General features: G+C 51.0%; 3 protein-coding genes across 9 annotated transcripts; 2 read left to right on the top strand and 1 right to left on the bottom strand.

Moving 5' to 3' along the window:
* Nucleotides 1-69: 69 nt before the first annotated feature.
* On the top strand, nt 70-4,102 carry LOC148388225 (transcription initiation factor TFIID subunit 4-like). The gene is made up of 15 exons (XM_088394733.1): nt 70-525; nt 695-1,084; nt 1,242-1,363; nt 1,449-1,562; nt 1,744-1,854; nt 1,931-2,053; nt 2,133-2,222; nt 2,308-2,454; nt 2,523-2,631; nt 2,766-2,850; nt 2,929-3,220; nt 3,278-3,403; nt 3,500-3,556; nt 3,651-3,758; nt 3,834-4,102. The coding sequence occupies exons 2-15, from the start codon at nt 703-705 to the stop codon at nt 3,957-3,959; spliced, it is 1,992 nt and encodes a 663-aa protein (XP_088250859.1). The 5' UTR covers nt 70-525; nt 695-702; the 3' UTR covers nt 3,960-4,102.
* Nucleotides 4,103-4,459: 357 nt separating this feature from the next.
* Nucleotides 4,460-7,409, bottom strand: LOC148388224 (uncharacterized). 6 transcript variants are annotated; one of them, XM_088394734.1, is made up of 5 exons: nt 6,160-7,409; nt 5,872-6,026; nt 5,550-5,697; nt 5,179-5,481; nt 4,460-4,999 (listed from the first exon to the last, which is right to left on the bottom strand). In XM_088394734.1, exons 1-5 carry the CDS (start codon nt 7,387-7,389, stop codon nt 4,847-4,849), a joined length of 1,989 nt encoding a protein of 662 aa, XP_088250860.1. In that variant the 5' UTR covers nt 7,390-7,409; the 3' UTR covers nt 4,460-4,846. The 6 variants fall into 6 exon arrangements, with proteins under 6 accessions (XP_088250860.1, XP_088250862.1, XP_088250861.1 ...); XM_088394736.1 differs by having other exon boundaries at nt 5,179-5,427; XM_088394735.1 differs by having other exon boundaries at nt 5,550-5,694.
* Nucleotides 6,614-11,466, top strand: lrrc41 (leucine rich repeat containing 41). 2 transcript variants are annotated; one of them, XM_088394743.1, is made up of 8 exons: nt 6,614-6,925; nt 8,253-9,128; nt 9,430-9,645; nt 9,744-9,911; nt 10,105-10,203; nt 10,343-10,471; nt 10,538-10,610; nt 10,897-11,466. In XM_088394743.1, the coding sequence occupies exons 2-8, from the start codon at nt 8,291-8,293 to the stop codon at nt 11,114-11,116; spliced, it is 1,743 nt and encodes a 580-aa protein (XP_088250869.1). In that variant the 5' UTR covers nt 6,614-6,925; nt 8,253-8,290; the 3' UTR covers nt 11,117-11,466. The 2 variants fall into 2 exon arrangements, with proteins under 2 accessions (XP_088250869.1, XP_088250868.1); XM_088394742.1 differs by lacking the exon at nt 6,614-6,925 and adding an exon at nt 7,758-8,087 and having other exon boundaries at nt 10,897-11,464.
* The last annotated feature ends 1,825 nt before the right edge of the window (nt 11,467-13,291 follow it).

The raw sequence follows: 13,291 nt of genomic DNA, 5'->3' as shown, positions 1-13,291 counted from the left end.
GATTATTTTTATGTAGAGTGTAAGAACGAAAAAAAAAAAAAAGGGTATTCAACAAGCCTGAATATTCCGTTTGCCTTGAATGCAGTCCGAGCGTAAAAGTTGTAGGTTGCGTTCACGTCACCTGAAGAGTGCGTAATTTACATATGCACGCCCCGAGGCGCCACCGGTTCAACCATCCTAAAAACACTTGGCGTACATTTTCTGACATTTTGCATAACACGTGTATTATTTTATATGCTGTCACGTGTCTTAGCAACGCGTTACATGCAAAGTCTCGTGGATTGGCTAGATTTGAAGTGTTAGCAAACATTTCAAAGATCGCGATTGTTTGAAATATACGCTTTGTCAGACACGATGCCGCCTGGTCGGAAATACTTGCCTATAGATTAGCGGAAACACATTTCCCTTTGATAATCTGTTCAAAATGGATACATTGCGTACACCTGCCTCAAGAGCTTGGTTAAAGTACCCAAAGGCTCGTATGACATTTGGGTGCGCTTAGAAAGTCCACAAAGCGACACAAAGGTAAGTTTCTTTGATGTAGTTTGTTGAAAAAAATGTGCCTTTACAATGTAGTTGTGTAAAATTCCATTTGTTTTCAATTTAAGTAATTTAGGTTATGAATAAAGACATTATTGTTGAAGAACTGTCCTACAAACTGGATTGCACAAAGTCACATTTGTTTCCCACTTAGAGGCAATTATGGCAACAAATAAAGACCCCATGGGGACAGCAGGAGATGAAGAGCCCCCAAATGAAGTGAAGACCCTACAAGTCACAGCCAAGTGTGGCCTTGTTCCTTCTCCAGGTGTTTCTAAGGGGGAAGTCTACCAACCCGCTTCCTCGGTTCAAGCACCTCAGATGTCGTCCCCTGCCGTCATGATGGTAACCAAAGTTTCAAAGCCTGGCAGCGCAAGTGCCAACTGTCCCAAAGCGGTTCTGAGCCAGGCCACCACCATGAACTCGACGTCAGTCCAGGGGAGGACAGTGGTGATAACGGTGCCTAGGTCAGCTGGACCGCAGGTGCCCATGGCGCCTCGACCGGCTCCGACACAGTTGCCCGCTAACATCCAGATTCCACCAGGTATTTAATTTTTGTCCTCACGACTGAAACATTTTTTCTGGCTGGTATACATGTAGCAACTTGACAAGATTCCCCCAATATATAACGACTAGTAGGAACTAGTACTAGTAGGAATGGCTACTTCAAACTGTTTACATACGTACATTTAAATGGACAGGTATGATGCTGATCCGGAGTGGCAGCGGTCAGCTGATGCTGATGTCTCAGCAGGCTTTTGCTCAGGCTCAACAGGTGGCCAGAACAAGCAACAGCGCAGCCACCGGAATCCTGGCTCCCCAGGTAGAGAACCCCCCCACACACGCACACCACAAGGCCGCACTCGTGTGCGCTCATGGTCACCGTTTGTGCCGCTTTGCAACATGAGGCGTCCACGCCAGGTGCCACCGGTCGAAGCAACGAGAAGGTGACAGTGATCAGGATGACGGCTCCGGCTCCTCAGACTTTACAACCGACGGCGCTCCAGAAGCCCATGGTTAAGGTAGGAGCATGTCTCGGACCATCCTCTCAGTGCTCCCGCCAGAGTGACTGGTTATTCAATGCGAGGAATGAAACACGAAGAAAATGTTATGTCATATGAAGATAGTGAGCTAAATGATGATTGGGAAGTAAGTTCTCACGGCTTCTGCGCAAAGATTTCATCTCAGTTTATGTGCCTTCAGGTGATCGGCGTGACTCCCAAGCCAGCTTCTGTTCAAACGCGCGGCGTGGAGCCTGAACACCGGTCCGTCACCGTGGAAACCATGAAGGAGCCCCCACCCACGTTTAGTCAGGTGAGTGCCGCATCCTCGTACACTTAGTTTCATATCATGTCGCCTAAAAGTTTTTTTTCCTCCTGCCAACCACCAGGAGACGCTGGAGAGTGTGAAGAAGTGCAAGAACTTCCTGGTGACACTGATGAAGCTGGCTTCCAGCGACTCCAAGTCGGCCGACATGGCCAACAACGTGCGAGGCCTGGTCAGGACTCTGCTGGTGGGGTTCTTGACATTTCTCTTTGACTTTCTGTTTTATGCCGTCGGGTTGTTGCATAACTTTCACATTGTTGCTGCAGGAAGGCAGGATAGAGGCGGAGGAGTTCACCGAGGCGCTCTATCGGGAGCTCAAGTCCACACCGCAGCCGTGCTTGGTGCCGTTCCTCAAGGTGAGTGAGGGAGCATTGATCGCTCACTGTTCTGTTTTGAGCTCATTCACTGGCTTACTACTTTTACTGGTTCTGCTACTTTCAGAAAAGTCTCCCAGCAGTGCGCCGCCTCACCGCAGACCCTCAGGTATTCGTCCAGCAGGCCTGCTCCTCCTCCTCCTCCCTCTGCGGCCCTGCGGTGAAGAAGCCCAATGTGAACCCAGCTCCAAGTCCAAGATCCCTATATCTGACGGTTTGTGGCGTTTGAGTCTGGTTACTGTCAAAAGTCACATCAAGTGTGGCTTATGATCCATTTTACAGTCAAGTGGCACAGGCGTCTCGACCCAGTTCAGAGCTTTGACCTCCAAGAACTTGAGAGTCTCCTCGACCCCTAAAGTCACCCCAGTCCAGATTGGAAAAAACTTAACAGGTCAGCCCCGCTGCTTCAGTTTTTGTCATAATTATTATATATTTTTATTGGGGTTTATTTATTTTTTTTTTAATTATATCTTTTATTATTATTTGTTCATTATTATTTTTATTTTTTATGATTGTTTTTACTAGGTGGGCTCTCTATGAAGCAAGCGTTTGCTCAAGAGCCTCCGTGCGCCACCAAACTTGCTTTCAGGGACCATTCAGCCTCGTACAAGTAAGTCAAGTCACCCGTCAAGAATCAGCGAATGGGCCAATCAATGACTGAGCTAACCCGTCCGCGATCCTCCGGCAGAGAAGATGACGACATCAACGACGTGGCGTCCATGGCGGGCGTCAACCTGCGTGAGGAGAATGCTCAGATCCTGACTAGCGCAGTGGGCTCGGTCGTGCAGTCGTGCCAGGATCAGCTCTTCTTGTCTCCTGGCCCCGTGCTGGGCCGGATCCTGTGCACGGGACGCCCGCTGGGGGTGAGCCAAGTGGGCCCAGAGGCGGTGGCTCTGGTTTCTCACGCTGCCCAGGAGTATCTCCGCGGCCTCCTCCATAAGCTCCGCATGATGGCGGAGCACCGCAAGAGGGCGCTTAAGGTACCAAAGGCGCTTTGCGTCACGTTCGAGCTCCTGGTGACCGTTTGTTGTCGTCAGGATGACCCGTGTCAAGCCAAAGTGAGCGACGTCCGCTCGCAGCTGCATTTCCTGGAGGAGGTGGACACTTTGAGGAAGAAGAGGAAAGATGAAGAGGAGCGGGACAAGATGATGCGCTTGGCCAGGGTCAGTCTCAGGCCGAGCGCGGCCTCGTCTCACCCAAAATTTGCCTCTGCCTCCTGTCTCACCCCATTTGGCTCTCTCCACGTTTGTCTCGCTCAGAGTCGCTCACACACTGAGGATCCTCTGCAGCAGCAGCTCAAGCAGCGAGCCAAAGAGGTACTGATTTTTACACTCCATGCAAATTACCTTCGCAGTTTGTTCTTCTATGTGCTTTTGCTGACTCTGCTATCGTCGTCCTTCTCCCCTTAAGTTGCAACAAATGGAAGAAGCTCAGCAGCAGAAACGAGAAGCCAACCTCACCGCTCTGGCAGCCATCGGCCCCAGGAAGAAGAAACCGATCAGTAACACCGAAGGCCAGGTACAGATTATGAGCCAGAATGTGTGACAGACGGTGAGAACCAATGAGATTGTTGGGTGTGTGCATGCGTGCCAGGTGTCGCTGGCGCCCAGGCAGGCGGTCCATCGCGTGAGCCGCGTGATGCTTCGTGACCTGCTTGTGTGTATGGAGCAGGACCAGTTCCTGCGACACTCTCTCACCTTCTACAAAGCCATGCTCTGACCTCCTCCAGCCATTCTAATCATTACAACTGGAATGCAGTGGTGCCCTCTGCCCTGAGATACGAGTGGAATTCGTCCCTCAAAACACATGTATGGCAAATTCTCCTTTCATGAAAATAAATAAAATAATGAAGCCACCAAGGATGCCACGCTGCAACCATGTTGGTCTTGTTGCATATGCCAAAATATGGTTAGCCTGTCATTTGCATTTTGAGCTAGCACAGCTGTTTATGCCCAGTGTTTCATTTTCAGCTTGACGGTAAATTTGAGGACGCGTTTTCTACGTGCCAAACAATTGCTTATCGTATCTCAAATTTCCACTCTTAAACCAAAGCAAAACAACGACCGAGGAAAGGTTGTTTGAAGTCAGTTACTCAGTTTAAATTTACATATTGAAATGGAAGTATTTTGTGTTTGTGAAATGACTTTTCAAGTTTTTGTGTTCATAAAACAAGACCCCAGACAGGTCTATTGGCAACAATCCAACAATTAGCAACAATGTTGTGGTGAAGCTCTCTTTATGTTGTTCTCTATTTCATAAAAAAAAAAAAATGTCCACAAGCATTTTGCTTGTTTGAATTCAGTTACTCGGTTTAAATTTACATATTGAAATGGAAGTATTTTGTGTTTGTCAAATGACTTTTCAAGTTTTTGTGTTCATGAAAGAAGACCCCAGACAGGTCTATAATTAGCAACAATGTTGTGGTGAAGCTCTCTTTATGTTGTTCTCTATTTCATTAAAAAAAAAAAAATGTCCACAAGCATTTTGCGTCATGTTGTAAATAAAAAATCTTTTCACAGAGGAAACATTTTGTGCTGGGCTTCCTGTCACATGACATCATAGTCATTCCAGGGTTGACAGAAGCAGTCTGTCGGCCACTTGACTTTTTACAGCTCTTCGCGTTTGATGCATGCGATGGGGTGCCGGCCGCTCGCCCCGCCAGCTCGGCCTAACAGGTACTGGTTGAAGCAGGAGGAGGCTTCCGCACTGCCGCACGAACTGGTCACCCGGAATCCTCTTTGTTGGAAGCGCTCCAGCACCTGCAAGTGCAACAAAAACGTATTGAGACACGCTTTCTCTAGCTTTGTGCCTACCAAAATTGCAAAAAGTTTTTTTTAAGACAATTTTGAATCTGGGATGAACCTACAGGACAAATATGTTAACTATGACCCAATCTTTTGTTTCTATTTTTAAAGACAATTTAGTATTCCTGACCCACCTGGACAGAGGTGAGACTGCAGTGGTCGTCGAGAGGGAAGCGATGGATGTGTGAGTCGTCGTTCTCTGGTCTGTCGTTTCCAGATTCGGATGCTAACGCTCTGACTTCCGGGAAGACCTCCTCCAGGGTGGTTCGGTGACCGCTCACATCGATCCTCTCGCGCTGGTCTTGAGCCACGTGAACCAGTACGCACTCCCACGGCAGCGCACTCTCGTCTTCCTGCCTGCTGCGCCAGCGCCGAAGTTCCTCCTGCAGAGGAGCCAGTTGGAAGAAGGAGGCTTCCTCATACAGCAAAGCATACTCCTGCAGCACAGCCACAGGACAAGAGGTAAGCTCTATGCGAACTGCTAAAAGAGCAGCTTGGCACTCACGTTGAAGTCGTCCGGGAGGAGAAGCTTGGAGGTACGTAGAAAGTTGAGGATGTAGCGGAACATGGCACCGTCTCGGTCGATAAAGTAGTTCTGCCGGAGACCATCAAGCACGATGGGCTCGCTTCCGTCGAACAGTCGCCCGATCCTGCTGACACACTGCTAGCGCGTCACATAATGGAAATGATTTCATTTTCATTCTGGCATTTTCTACACCAGTTGCTGTGAACCGCTGAAAGGCAATCCCAACCATTTAGAAGCTACAAAAGTAGGCCAAGCAAACCACCATGAGCCTCCCAAGCACTAGAGTCAGCACATGTCTCACCGTGAGTCGGGGTACTTTGTGAGGGTTTCCAAGCTGCTGGTGTACGTGTGGCCTCCCACGTCAACGTGGACCGGGGCGTTGGCTTTGCTCAGCTGAGCCAGCGTAGGGACGCCAGGCGAACCAGGCGGGGACGCTGAAGTCTGCCCGTCGCTGTCCTGGGATACATGACACTCTCGATCAGCACTTTGTCTGCCACCTCCTGGCCTGTTAGCTTTGGCTAGCTTTGTAGAATTAGAAGAAACTGATGCATTTCATCCCTAATTAAGTGCCCGTGACTTTTTAGGCTACCTGGGTGACGGTGGGGTGAACATGATGTTGTGCATACGCGCGTCTGTCTCTGGCTTCTCGGGGTCCTTTGAGGTGAGGAGAAGAGAGAGCTCCGATCTGAGCACCCGTGGTAGCGCGTTGCGTTGCCACAGCAACCAGAAAACGCTCGCTGCCGCCTGTGTCATCTGTCGCCACTGCACCGCCCACGATGCTGTCGAGCGTTGCTATGGAGACGGCGCCGATGGAATGGTTAGTGTACGTCCTGGACAGTTTGGCGGCGCGCGACAGCATCTGCATGCGTGTTCCCAGAAGGTTCTTCCCGACGGCCTTGTTTTCGAACCAGGTGCCGTCGGCCGAGCTGCAGGCATCGCGTGGCCGCTGGAAGAAAGCTCGGCACAGGGGGTTGCGCTTGGACAGGTAGCGCACGAAGCTGGCGTAAGGGCACAACGCCGTGCGGGTCTCGTACATGCGCGGCCGCAAAGTGACGTCGTCCTTGGTGGTCGTTTTCCGACTCCCACGCGTGTCTCGGAAGTAGACGAACTTCCGGCCTTGCTGGTCTGCGGCCAGCGCGAACGAGTCCTCGCGGAGCTCGCGCTGCTTCTCGCGTCCTCTCGTGCTGAAGTACATGCAGGTCTCGAACCAAACTTTGTTGAGCAACCCCGGCGGCGTGGACGCGTCGAACATGGATGACTCGTAGAGGCGGCACAGGTCTGAGCGCGCAATGGCCTGCTTCTGCACCACCGGCCCGCCGCCCCGCTCCTCCAGCCGCCGGATGACCGCCGCCAAGGTGAGGTTGGCCCCGCGCAGCTCCGGGTCCTTGGTGAGGTCCAGCGTGCGGCAATGGGGCGGCTCGTTCAGGTAGCGGTTGAGCGAGCTCCGGATGCTGACGAGAGACGACTTGCTGTACAGCTGACCGCTTTTGGAGCGCGCTTCCGCGTAGAAGGAGCGCAGGAGCGCGCACAGTTCCGCCTTGTCCAGGCTCTCAAAGTCCGGACTGCGCGCCCTGTCGCGCAGGTACTCCCTGAAGATGCGCACGGCATAGCGCGTTGCCAAGCGCGTGTTGTCGCTCAACCGGGTGCCGTCCGGAGTGCTCGGGTGAGAGTCGGGCGCAACTGGGGAACTACGGTCCGCGCTTGGAGTTAGGACCACCGGTGACTCCCAGACCTCCTCGCCGGTGATGCGCACCTCCTGGATTTCGTCTTCCCAGCCCGTAATTTCCGTGCAGCCTCCGCTGTCAGGCGGTCTCTCCATATTGCGGTTTGCGTGCCAAGCGGTCCGCCAGCAGTGCGCATGCGCGTTATATTGGACCGCAGCGCCCCCTCCCACCCCCTCCCCAAAAAGTCCTTTTGTGGTTTAGTGACCTTCAACCGTGCTCGGTTCTTGTGCAGGTTTTATGGTGCAGGGTGCGTGCACGACGATGCCAGGCTGCTTTGCTGACTACCAGCAACTCAGGGATTTTTCACCATAAAAATTCCTAAAAATTGTATTTCATTACAGATCTCGACCTCCAATATGCTGGAAAAACAAGTGATTGAAATATGTATACTTTTGATCTTTGGGGTATTTTTTTTTTTTTTTTTTTTTTTTGGTGTGTGTGTGGGGGGGGCGTCTGACATTAAAATTTAACTAGTCGAGGATACGCCGTACAGAGAATTAAAGGGAAAGTTTGAACCGTGAAATAACGAGTTGGCTGGACTCCCTGCCAGTGGGGTCGCTAGTGCTTTTATCGTCGACATCTTCTTTGACGTCACTTCCCTAGAAATGGAAAGCCGGATGTTTTTTTTTTTTTAAACAAATAAAAAGGCACGTCGCCATTCCTCACGCTGCAAAGACGATGTGCTCTTTAAAGAGCATGAGGGAGGAACGGATCAGGACTTTAAGGGGGCTCTGCTTGGAAGCCGTCCACTATCATTTCAGTCTTAAAAAAATAGATGCAGCAGCGATTCTTAGTAAGTGGAACATTTGTCTATTTTTGTTGTTGATGGCACCTCAAACTGTAATGCAAGCGCGAAAGCGGCACATAAGACAAATGGGCAACATAAAATCGCATTCCTTTGAGAGAATGGACTTTTTTCTGTGTCCTTCTTGCTTATATTTTGTTTGCACCGCCTCAGGTGTGCCAGCAGACCTGTTGAAAGACTTCCTTCCTTACATGAACCCGTGCCAGCTGGATCAGCTTCAGCCAGAGCTCGAGCGCAAAGGAGTGTCCACCTATTCGGCATGGATGAAGATATACCAAAGGTTGGCCGGCAGGGACACGAGATTCCAGCAAAAGACATTGAACACTTCACAGGAGGTAAGAGTGGAAGTGATGCAACGGATGTTTGCCCAACGGATGTTTGCCCAGCGTCTCCGCCGCCCATACGTCGACTTGGACATCTGGAATCACATGGACTTGCCCACGTTCCTCTCGACGGCGGTCAAGTACGTCAAGCATGTGACGCTCAGCTCTGACATGGAGCTGGCCGTGAAATTGACAGCGGGGGATCCCCTTCTCTCCAGTCTCGAGAAGACGGTGGAGTCGCTAAAGTTGGAGTGGACCGACAGTTCCACGTCCCGGGATTTGGACGAACTTTTCACCTTCTTGGTGCATCGCTTTTTGGACCACGGTGTGGTTAAACACGTCAGTGTGAATTCAGCTTTCGGCTGCTTCTTGACTAGGCTATTCTATGACCGTGACCATGTCTATAAACCTGCTGTGGAGCAGCAGAGATGTTTAATAAACATCAGATATGATTCAGAAGAGTCAATGGATTCCGAAGAATTTGAGGATGAAAATGGTCCCCCTGCCAAACACTTGAAGACGGACAAGACAGTGAGCTCGCGTTTCCATTGTTGTGAAGGCTGCATGACGCCGTGTCCAGTTGGAAAGATCCAAAGTCTTACAGTCACTGATTGCAACTTGGACATGATGAAGGAGCTAGTCCAAATCCTGCCCACGTTGGACAGCCTTACCACGCTGACGCTGGAACTGCCATTCCTTGCTTGCGGTTGGGCCCACTGACGGGTTTTCTGAAATATTAAATGTCACACAGAGCAAATAATCCCAACACTATAAAAAAGTTTAATGGGGCAGTGATCAAGTTAGTGGAGTTAGTGTTCAATTTAAAACTTCCTTAAGAAAGTGTAAAAACAACAGTTGACATTGAGACAGAAGAAGATTATTAATTTGTGAAAAAAGATGAATATTTGGACAAATACTATCTTTTTGACCAACAGTGTTTTTTCAGATCATATATATTTTTTATGGATGTAAGCGTTTTGACATGTCACTGTCGTTGATTGTTCAAGTCGAACGCGACCTGACCATCTTGCTGGAGGACACCTTGACGACGGCGCTGGCGTCTTTGTCCTCACGTCCCCGCCGCTGCCTCCGTCGCGTGTCCATCCGCTCGATGCAGTGCACGGAGGATCTGCTTTTCAACCTGCTGCAAGCTTACCTGGAGCTGAAGGAGCTGCATGTGGGGGCCGTCGTCTACGCATACAAGAACAAAAAGAAGTTCAAAGGTGAGCGGATGGCGGTAGGGGGTTAGAACGCGTTCAAACACCCCGAAGCTAAGCCAGCAGCAGTTGGACGGTCAATCGTTTTCACTATGGCTCCGCAGGCGAACTTGAACTGGAGCACCTGTCAGTCAATTTGTATGAGGACCAGCCGGACGCCGAGTTCCTCTTGACCGTGTTGCGAGTGTGCCCACGTCTGGTCTCGTTGCATATTTCGGCCATGCGCTTGCCCACCGGCCACTCCCTCAAGGAACTCCTCAACACACTCACAGGTAAGCAGCCCCACTTGATGATGTCACGCTTCATTTTGCACAGGCTGAAAACGGGAATCCCTATCACATTAGAAATTGCATTTCAATTCATCTGATCTCAAATTAACACTCAGCATTTGTTTTAATTTTTCAATGCGAATTTTTCCAATCTGATCTTATTGGTTCATGATTGGTTGTGTTCATGTGTGCCTAGAGTCCAACATTCTGCTGACGTATCTCAGCTTGCTGGACCTCAACTTGTCCGATTGTTTGGAGGAGATCATCAAGCTGCTGAGCGTCTGCAAGCTGGAAGGTGACACGTGGCTCTTTCGCCTGGCTTCATCATCCATCTTTCCGCTTTATCCACCTTTTGTTGTTGTCCTTGTCTTCATCCTTCCTCCGCCTCCTCTGCCTTCTTGTCCTTCTCATTCTCCTGCTTTGTGGTCTTCCAGAGCTCCACCTCAAAGACTGTCGTCTTCTGGAATGTGCCCTGGACAAGGCCGAGAGTCTTCGTCAACTGGTGGATGCCCTGAAGACGCTGCCGTCCCTGCGCAAGCTCACCTTGTCTCACAATCGCCTGGGTAAGGGTCGCATTTTCACTGATGGCCAACTCAATGTGTGTCTGACACATGTGTGTGTCTCCGCAGCCAAAGACGTGCACGTGCTGGCCCAGCTCTTCTCAGGACCCGCGCCCAGCTCGCTGGAATACCTCCACGTCGGGTGAGTGCTCAGAAGAGCGGTTCCTCGTTTGCTTGAGGCGCAGCGAGGCAGTAGATTGGTAGACAGTGAACGAGTCCCCAAATTTTCTTGTGCTACACTCAACTCGTTAGGGTAAACAGGAAACAATGAAAATGACACCTGTCTTTAAAACAAGGCCAAGAGCCTCCGCTCGCTTTATGCTAACATACAATAGCCACACAGGCTAACAAATAAAATCGATGCGGTGATATTTTTCCATTTGACGCAACGTATATCTGATTCCAAAATATTAATCCTCAATTGTCAGAGCCAACTTCATTCAGCCAGCAGACCTGCTACTGTTGGCCGAGGCTTTGAGCTCGCATCCTCCTCAGCACCAACTCACCTTGGATCTCACCACCAACCCGGGGGACCGCGACGTCAACACGTGGAAGGCGGCACTTGACAAGCTCCGCCCCTTCTGCCGTCTCCTCACCAATGAGTGGAACTCAAAAAACACCATGGCCGATTACATCAGCAACATGTGAAGCGGTCGAAGGACACGCACGTAATAACCAAAGTCTTTTATTCAAGCGGAACGTCTGCTGTCTTTGCCAGGTAGTGAAAGCGATATGCTGGTGTCATGTGATGACAGTGGCATGCTAGTCGCCATGGACAAAAAATAAACACTGACGTCGTCATGAGGTGGTAAAATTGGAAAAACAAAGGTGAAATACTGTGAACGTTTTGAATGACATTGAAGTGCATCCAGTGTTTCACTTTTAGAGACTTTGGTGTGGGGGGGGAGTTTAATCAACTCGTGACAACCAACGTACATGTAAATTCTTTTTTTTTTTTTAAATGCATTTTCTAAAAAAAAAATCAAAAAACTGTTTCACTGTGTCATTATGTGATATGTGAAAATTTTGTGAAGTAAAAAATTAATTTGTGGCAAGAAAACGAGGGTTCAGATCGCGGGGGCCGTTCCTCCCAATCACGCCCTTCCAGGTTTCACTGTCATTGCCCACGTGAGCATTGAAGTCACCCAGTAGAACGATGGAGTCCCCAGAAGGAGCGCTCTCCAGCACTTCCTCCAGGGACTCCAAGAAGGGTGGGTACTCTGAGCTGCCGTTTGGTGCATAGACACAACAGTCAGGACCCGTCCCCCCACCCGAAGGCGGAGGGAGGCTACCCTCTCGGTCACCGGTGTGAACCCCAATGTGCAGGCGCCCAGCTGGGAGGCAATAAGTATACCCACACCTGCTCGACGCCTCTCACCGAGGGCAACTCCAGAGTGGAAGAGAGTCCAGCCCCTCTCGAGAGGGCTTGTACCGGAACCGAAACTGTGTGTGGAGGCAAGTCCGACTATGTCTAGTCGGAACTTTTCTGCCTCGCACACCAGCTCGGGCTCCTTTCCAGCCAGAGAGGTGACATTCCATGTCCCAAGAGCCAGCTTCTGCAGCCGGGGATCAGACCGCCAAGGTCCCTGCCTTTGGCCACCGCCCAGCTTACACTGCACCTGACCCCTTTGGCCCCTCCCACAGGTGGTGAGCCCATGGGAAGGGGGACCCACGTTTCCTTTTTGGGGGTGGATGAGATCCGCCCGGAGTTCTTAAGGGCTCTGGATGTTGTGGGGCTGTCATGGCTGACACGCCTCTACAACATTGCTTGGACATCGGGGACAGTGCCTCTGGATTGGCAGACTGGGGTGGTGGTTCCCCTCTTTAAGAAGGGGGACCGGAGGGTGTGTTCCAATTACAGGGGAATCACACTCCTCAGCCTCCCTGGTAAGGTCTATTCAGGGGTGCTGTAGAGGAGGGTCCATCGGGAGGTCGAACCTCGGATTCAGGAGGAGCAGTGTGGCTTTCGTCCTGGCCGTGGAACAGTGGACCAGCTCTACACCCTCAGCAGGATCCTCGAAGGTGCATGGGAGTTCGCCCAACCGGTCCACACGTGTTTTGTGGACTTGGAGAAGGCGTTCGACCATGTCCCTCGGGAGGTTCTGTGGAGGGTGCTTTGGGAGTACGGGGCGCCGAGCCAACTGATAAGGGCGGTTCGGTCCCTGTATCACCAATGCCAGAGTTTGGTCCACATTTCCGGCAGTAAGTCGGATTCGTTCCCGGTGAGGGTTGGACTCCGCCAAGGCTGCCCTTTGTCACCGATTCTGTTCATAATTTTTATGGACAGAAATTCTAGTCGCAGCCGAGGCGTTGAGGGGGTCCGGTTTGGGGATCTCAGTATCGCGTCTCTTGCTTTTTTGCAGACAACGTGGTGCTGTTGGCTTCTTCGGGCCGTGATCTCCAGCTCTCACGAGCGGTTCGCAGCCGAGTGTGAAGCGGTCGGGATGAGGGTCAGCACCTCCAAATCCGAGTCCATGGTCCTCGATCGGAAAAGGGTGGAATGCCCTCTCCGGATCGGGGATGAGATCCTGCCCCAAGTGGAGGAGTTTAAGTATCTTGGGGTCTTGTTCACGAGTGAGGGGAGGATGGAGCGCGAGATCGACAGGCGGATCAGTGCAGCGTCGGCAGTAATGCGGACTCTGTACCGGTCGGTTGTGGTAAAGAGAGAGCTGAGCCAAAAGGCAAAACTCTCAATTTACCGGTCGATTTACGCTCCTACCCTCACCTATGGTCACGAGCAATGGGTCGTGACCGAAAGAACGAGATCCCGGATTCAAGCGGCCGAAATGAGTTTTCTCCGCAGGATGTCCGGCCTCTCCCTTA

Source organism: Syngnathus floridae, chromosome 13, assembly GCF_059516105.1.
Source record: "Syngnathus floridae isolate MCC-2025c chromosome 13, RoL_Sflo_1.0, whole genome shotgun sequence".
NCBI lineage: Eukaryota > Metazoa > Chordata > Actinopteri > Syngnathiformes > Syngnathidae > Syngnathus > Syngnathus floridae.
The sequence above is the reverse complement of the archived record's forward strand: the minus strand, read 5'-3'. Positions and strand labels throughout refer to the sequence as shown.

Bases quoted from the DNA above. Each gene is read 5' to 3' on its own strand.
- LOC148388225 (XM_088394733.1), top strand. From the start codon at position 703: ATGGCAACAAATAAAGACCCCATGGGGACAGCAGGAGATGAAGAGCCC. The intron at 1,855-1,930 runs GTGAGTGCCGCA...GCCAACCACCAG, and splicing joins CCCCACCCACGTTTAGTCAG to GAGACGCTGGAGAGTGTGAA. The intron at 3,759-3,833 runs GTACAGATTATG...CATGCGTGCCAG, and splicing joins TCAGTAACACCGAAGGCCAG to GTGTCGCTGGCGCCCAGGCA.
- LOC148388224 (XM_088394734.1), bottom strand. From the start codon at position 7,389: ATGGAGAGACCGCCTGACAGCGGAGGCTGCACGGAAATTACGGGCTGG. The intron at 5,482-5,549 runs GTGAGTGCCAAG...GCTGTGCTGCAG, and splicing joins TCCTCCCGGACGACTTCAAC to GAGTATGCTTTGCTGTATGA. The intron at 5,000-5,178 runs GTGGGTCAGGAA...TTGCACTTGCAG, and splicing joins GCAGTCTCACCTCTGTCCAG to GTGCTGGAGCGCTTCCAACA.
- lrrc41 (XM_088394742.1), top strand. From the start codon at position 7,973: ATGTGCTCTTTAAAGAGCATGAGGGAGGAACGGATCAGGACTTTAAGG. The intron at 9,129-9,429 runs GTTGGGCCCACT...TGATTGTTCAAG, and splicing joins ACTGCCATTCCTTGCTTGCG to TCGAACGCGACCTGACCATC. The intron at 10,204-10,342 runs GTGACACGTGGC...GTGGTCTTCCAG, and splicing joins GAGCGTCTGCAAGCTGGAAG to AGCTCCACCTCAAAGACTGT.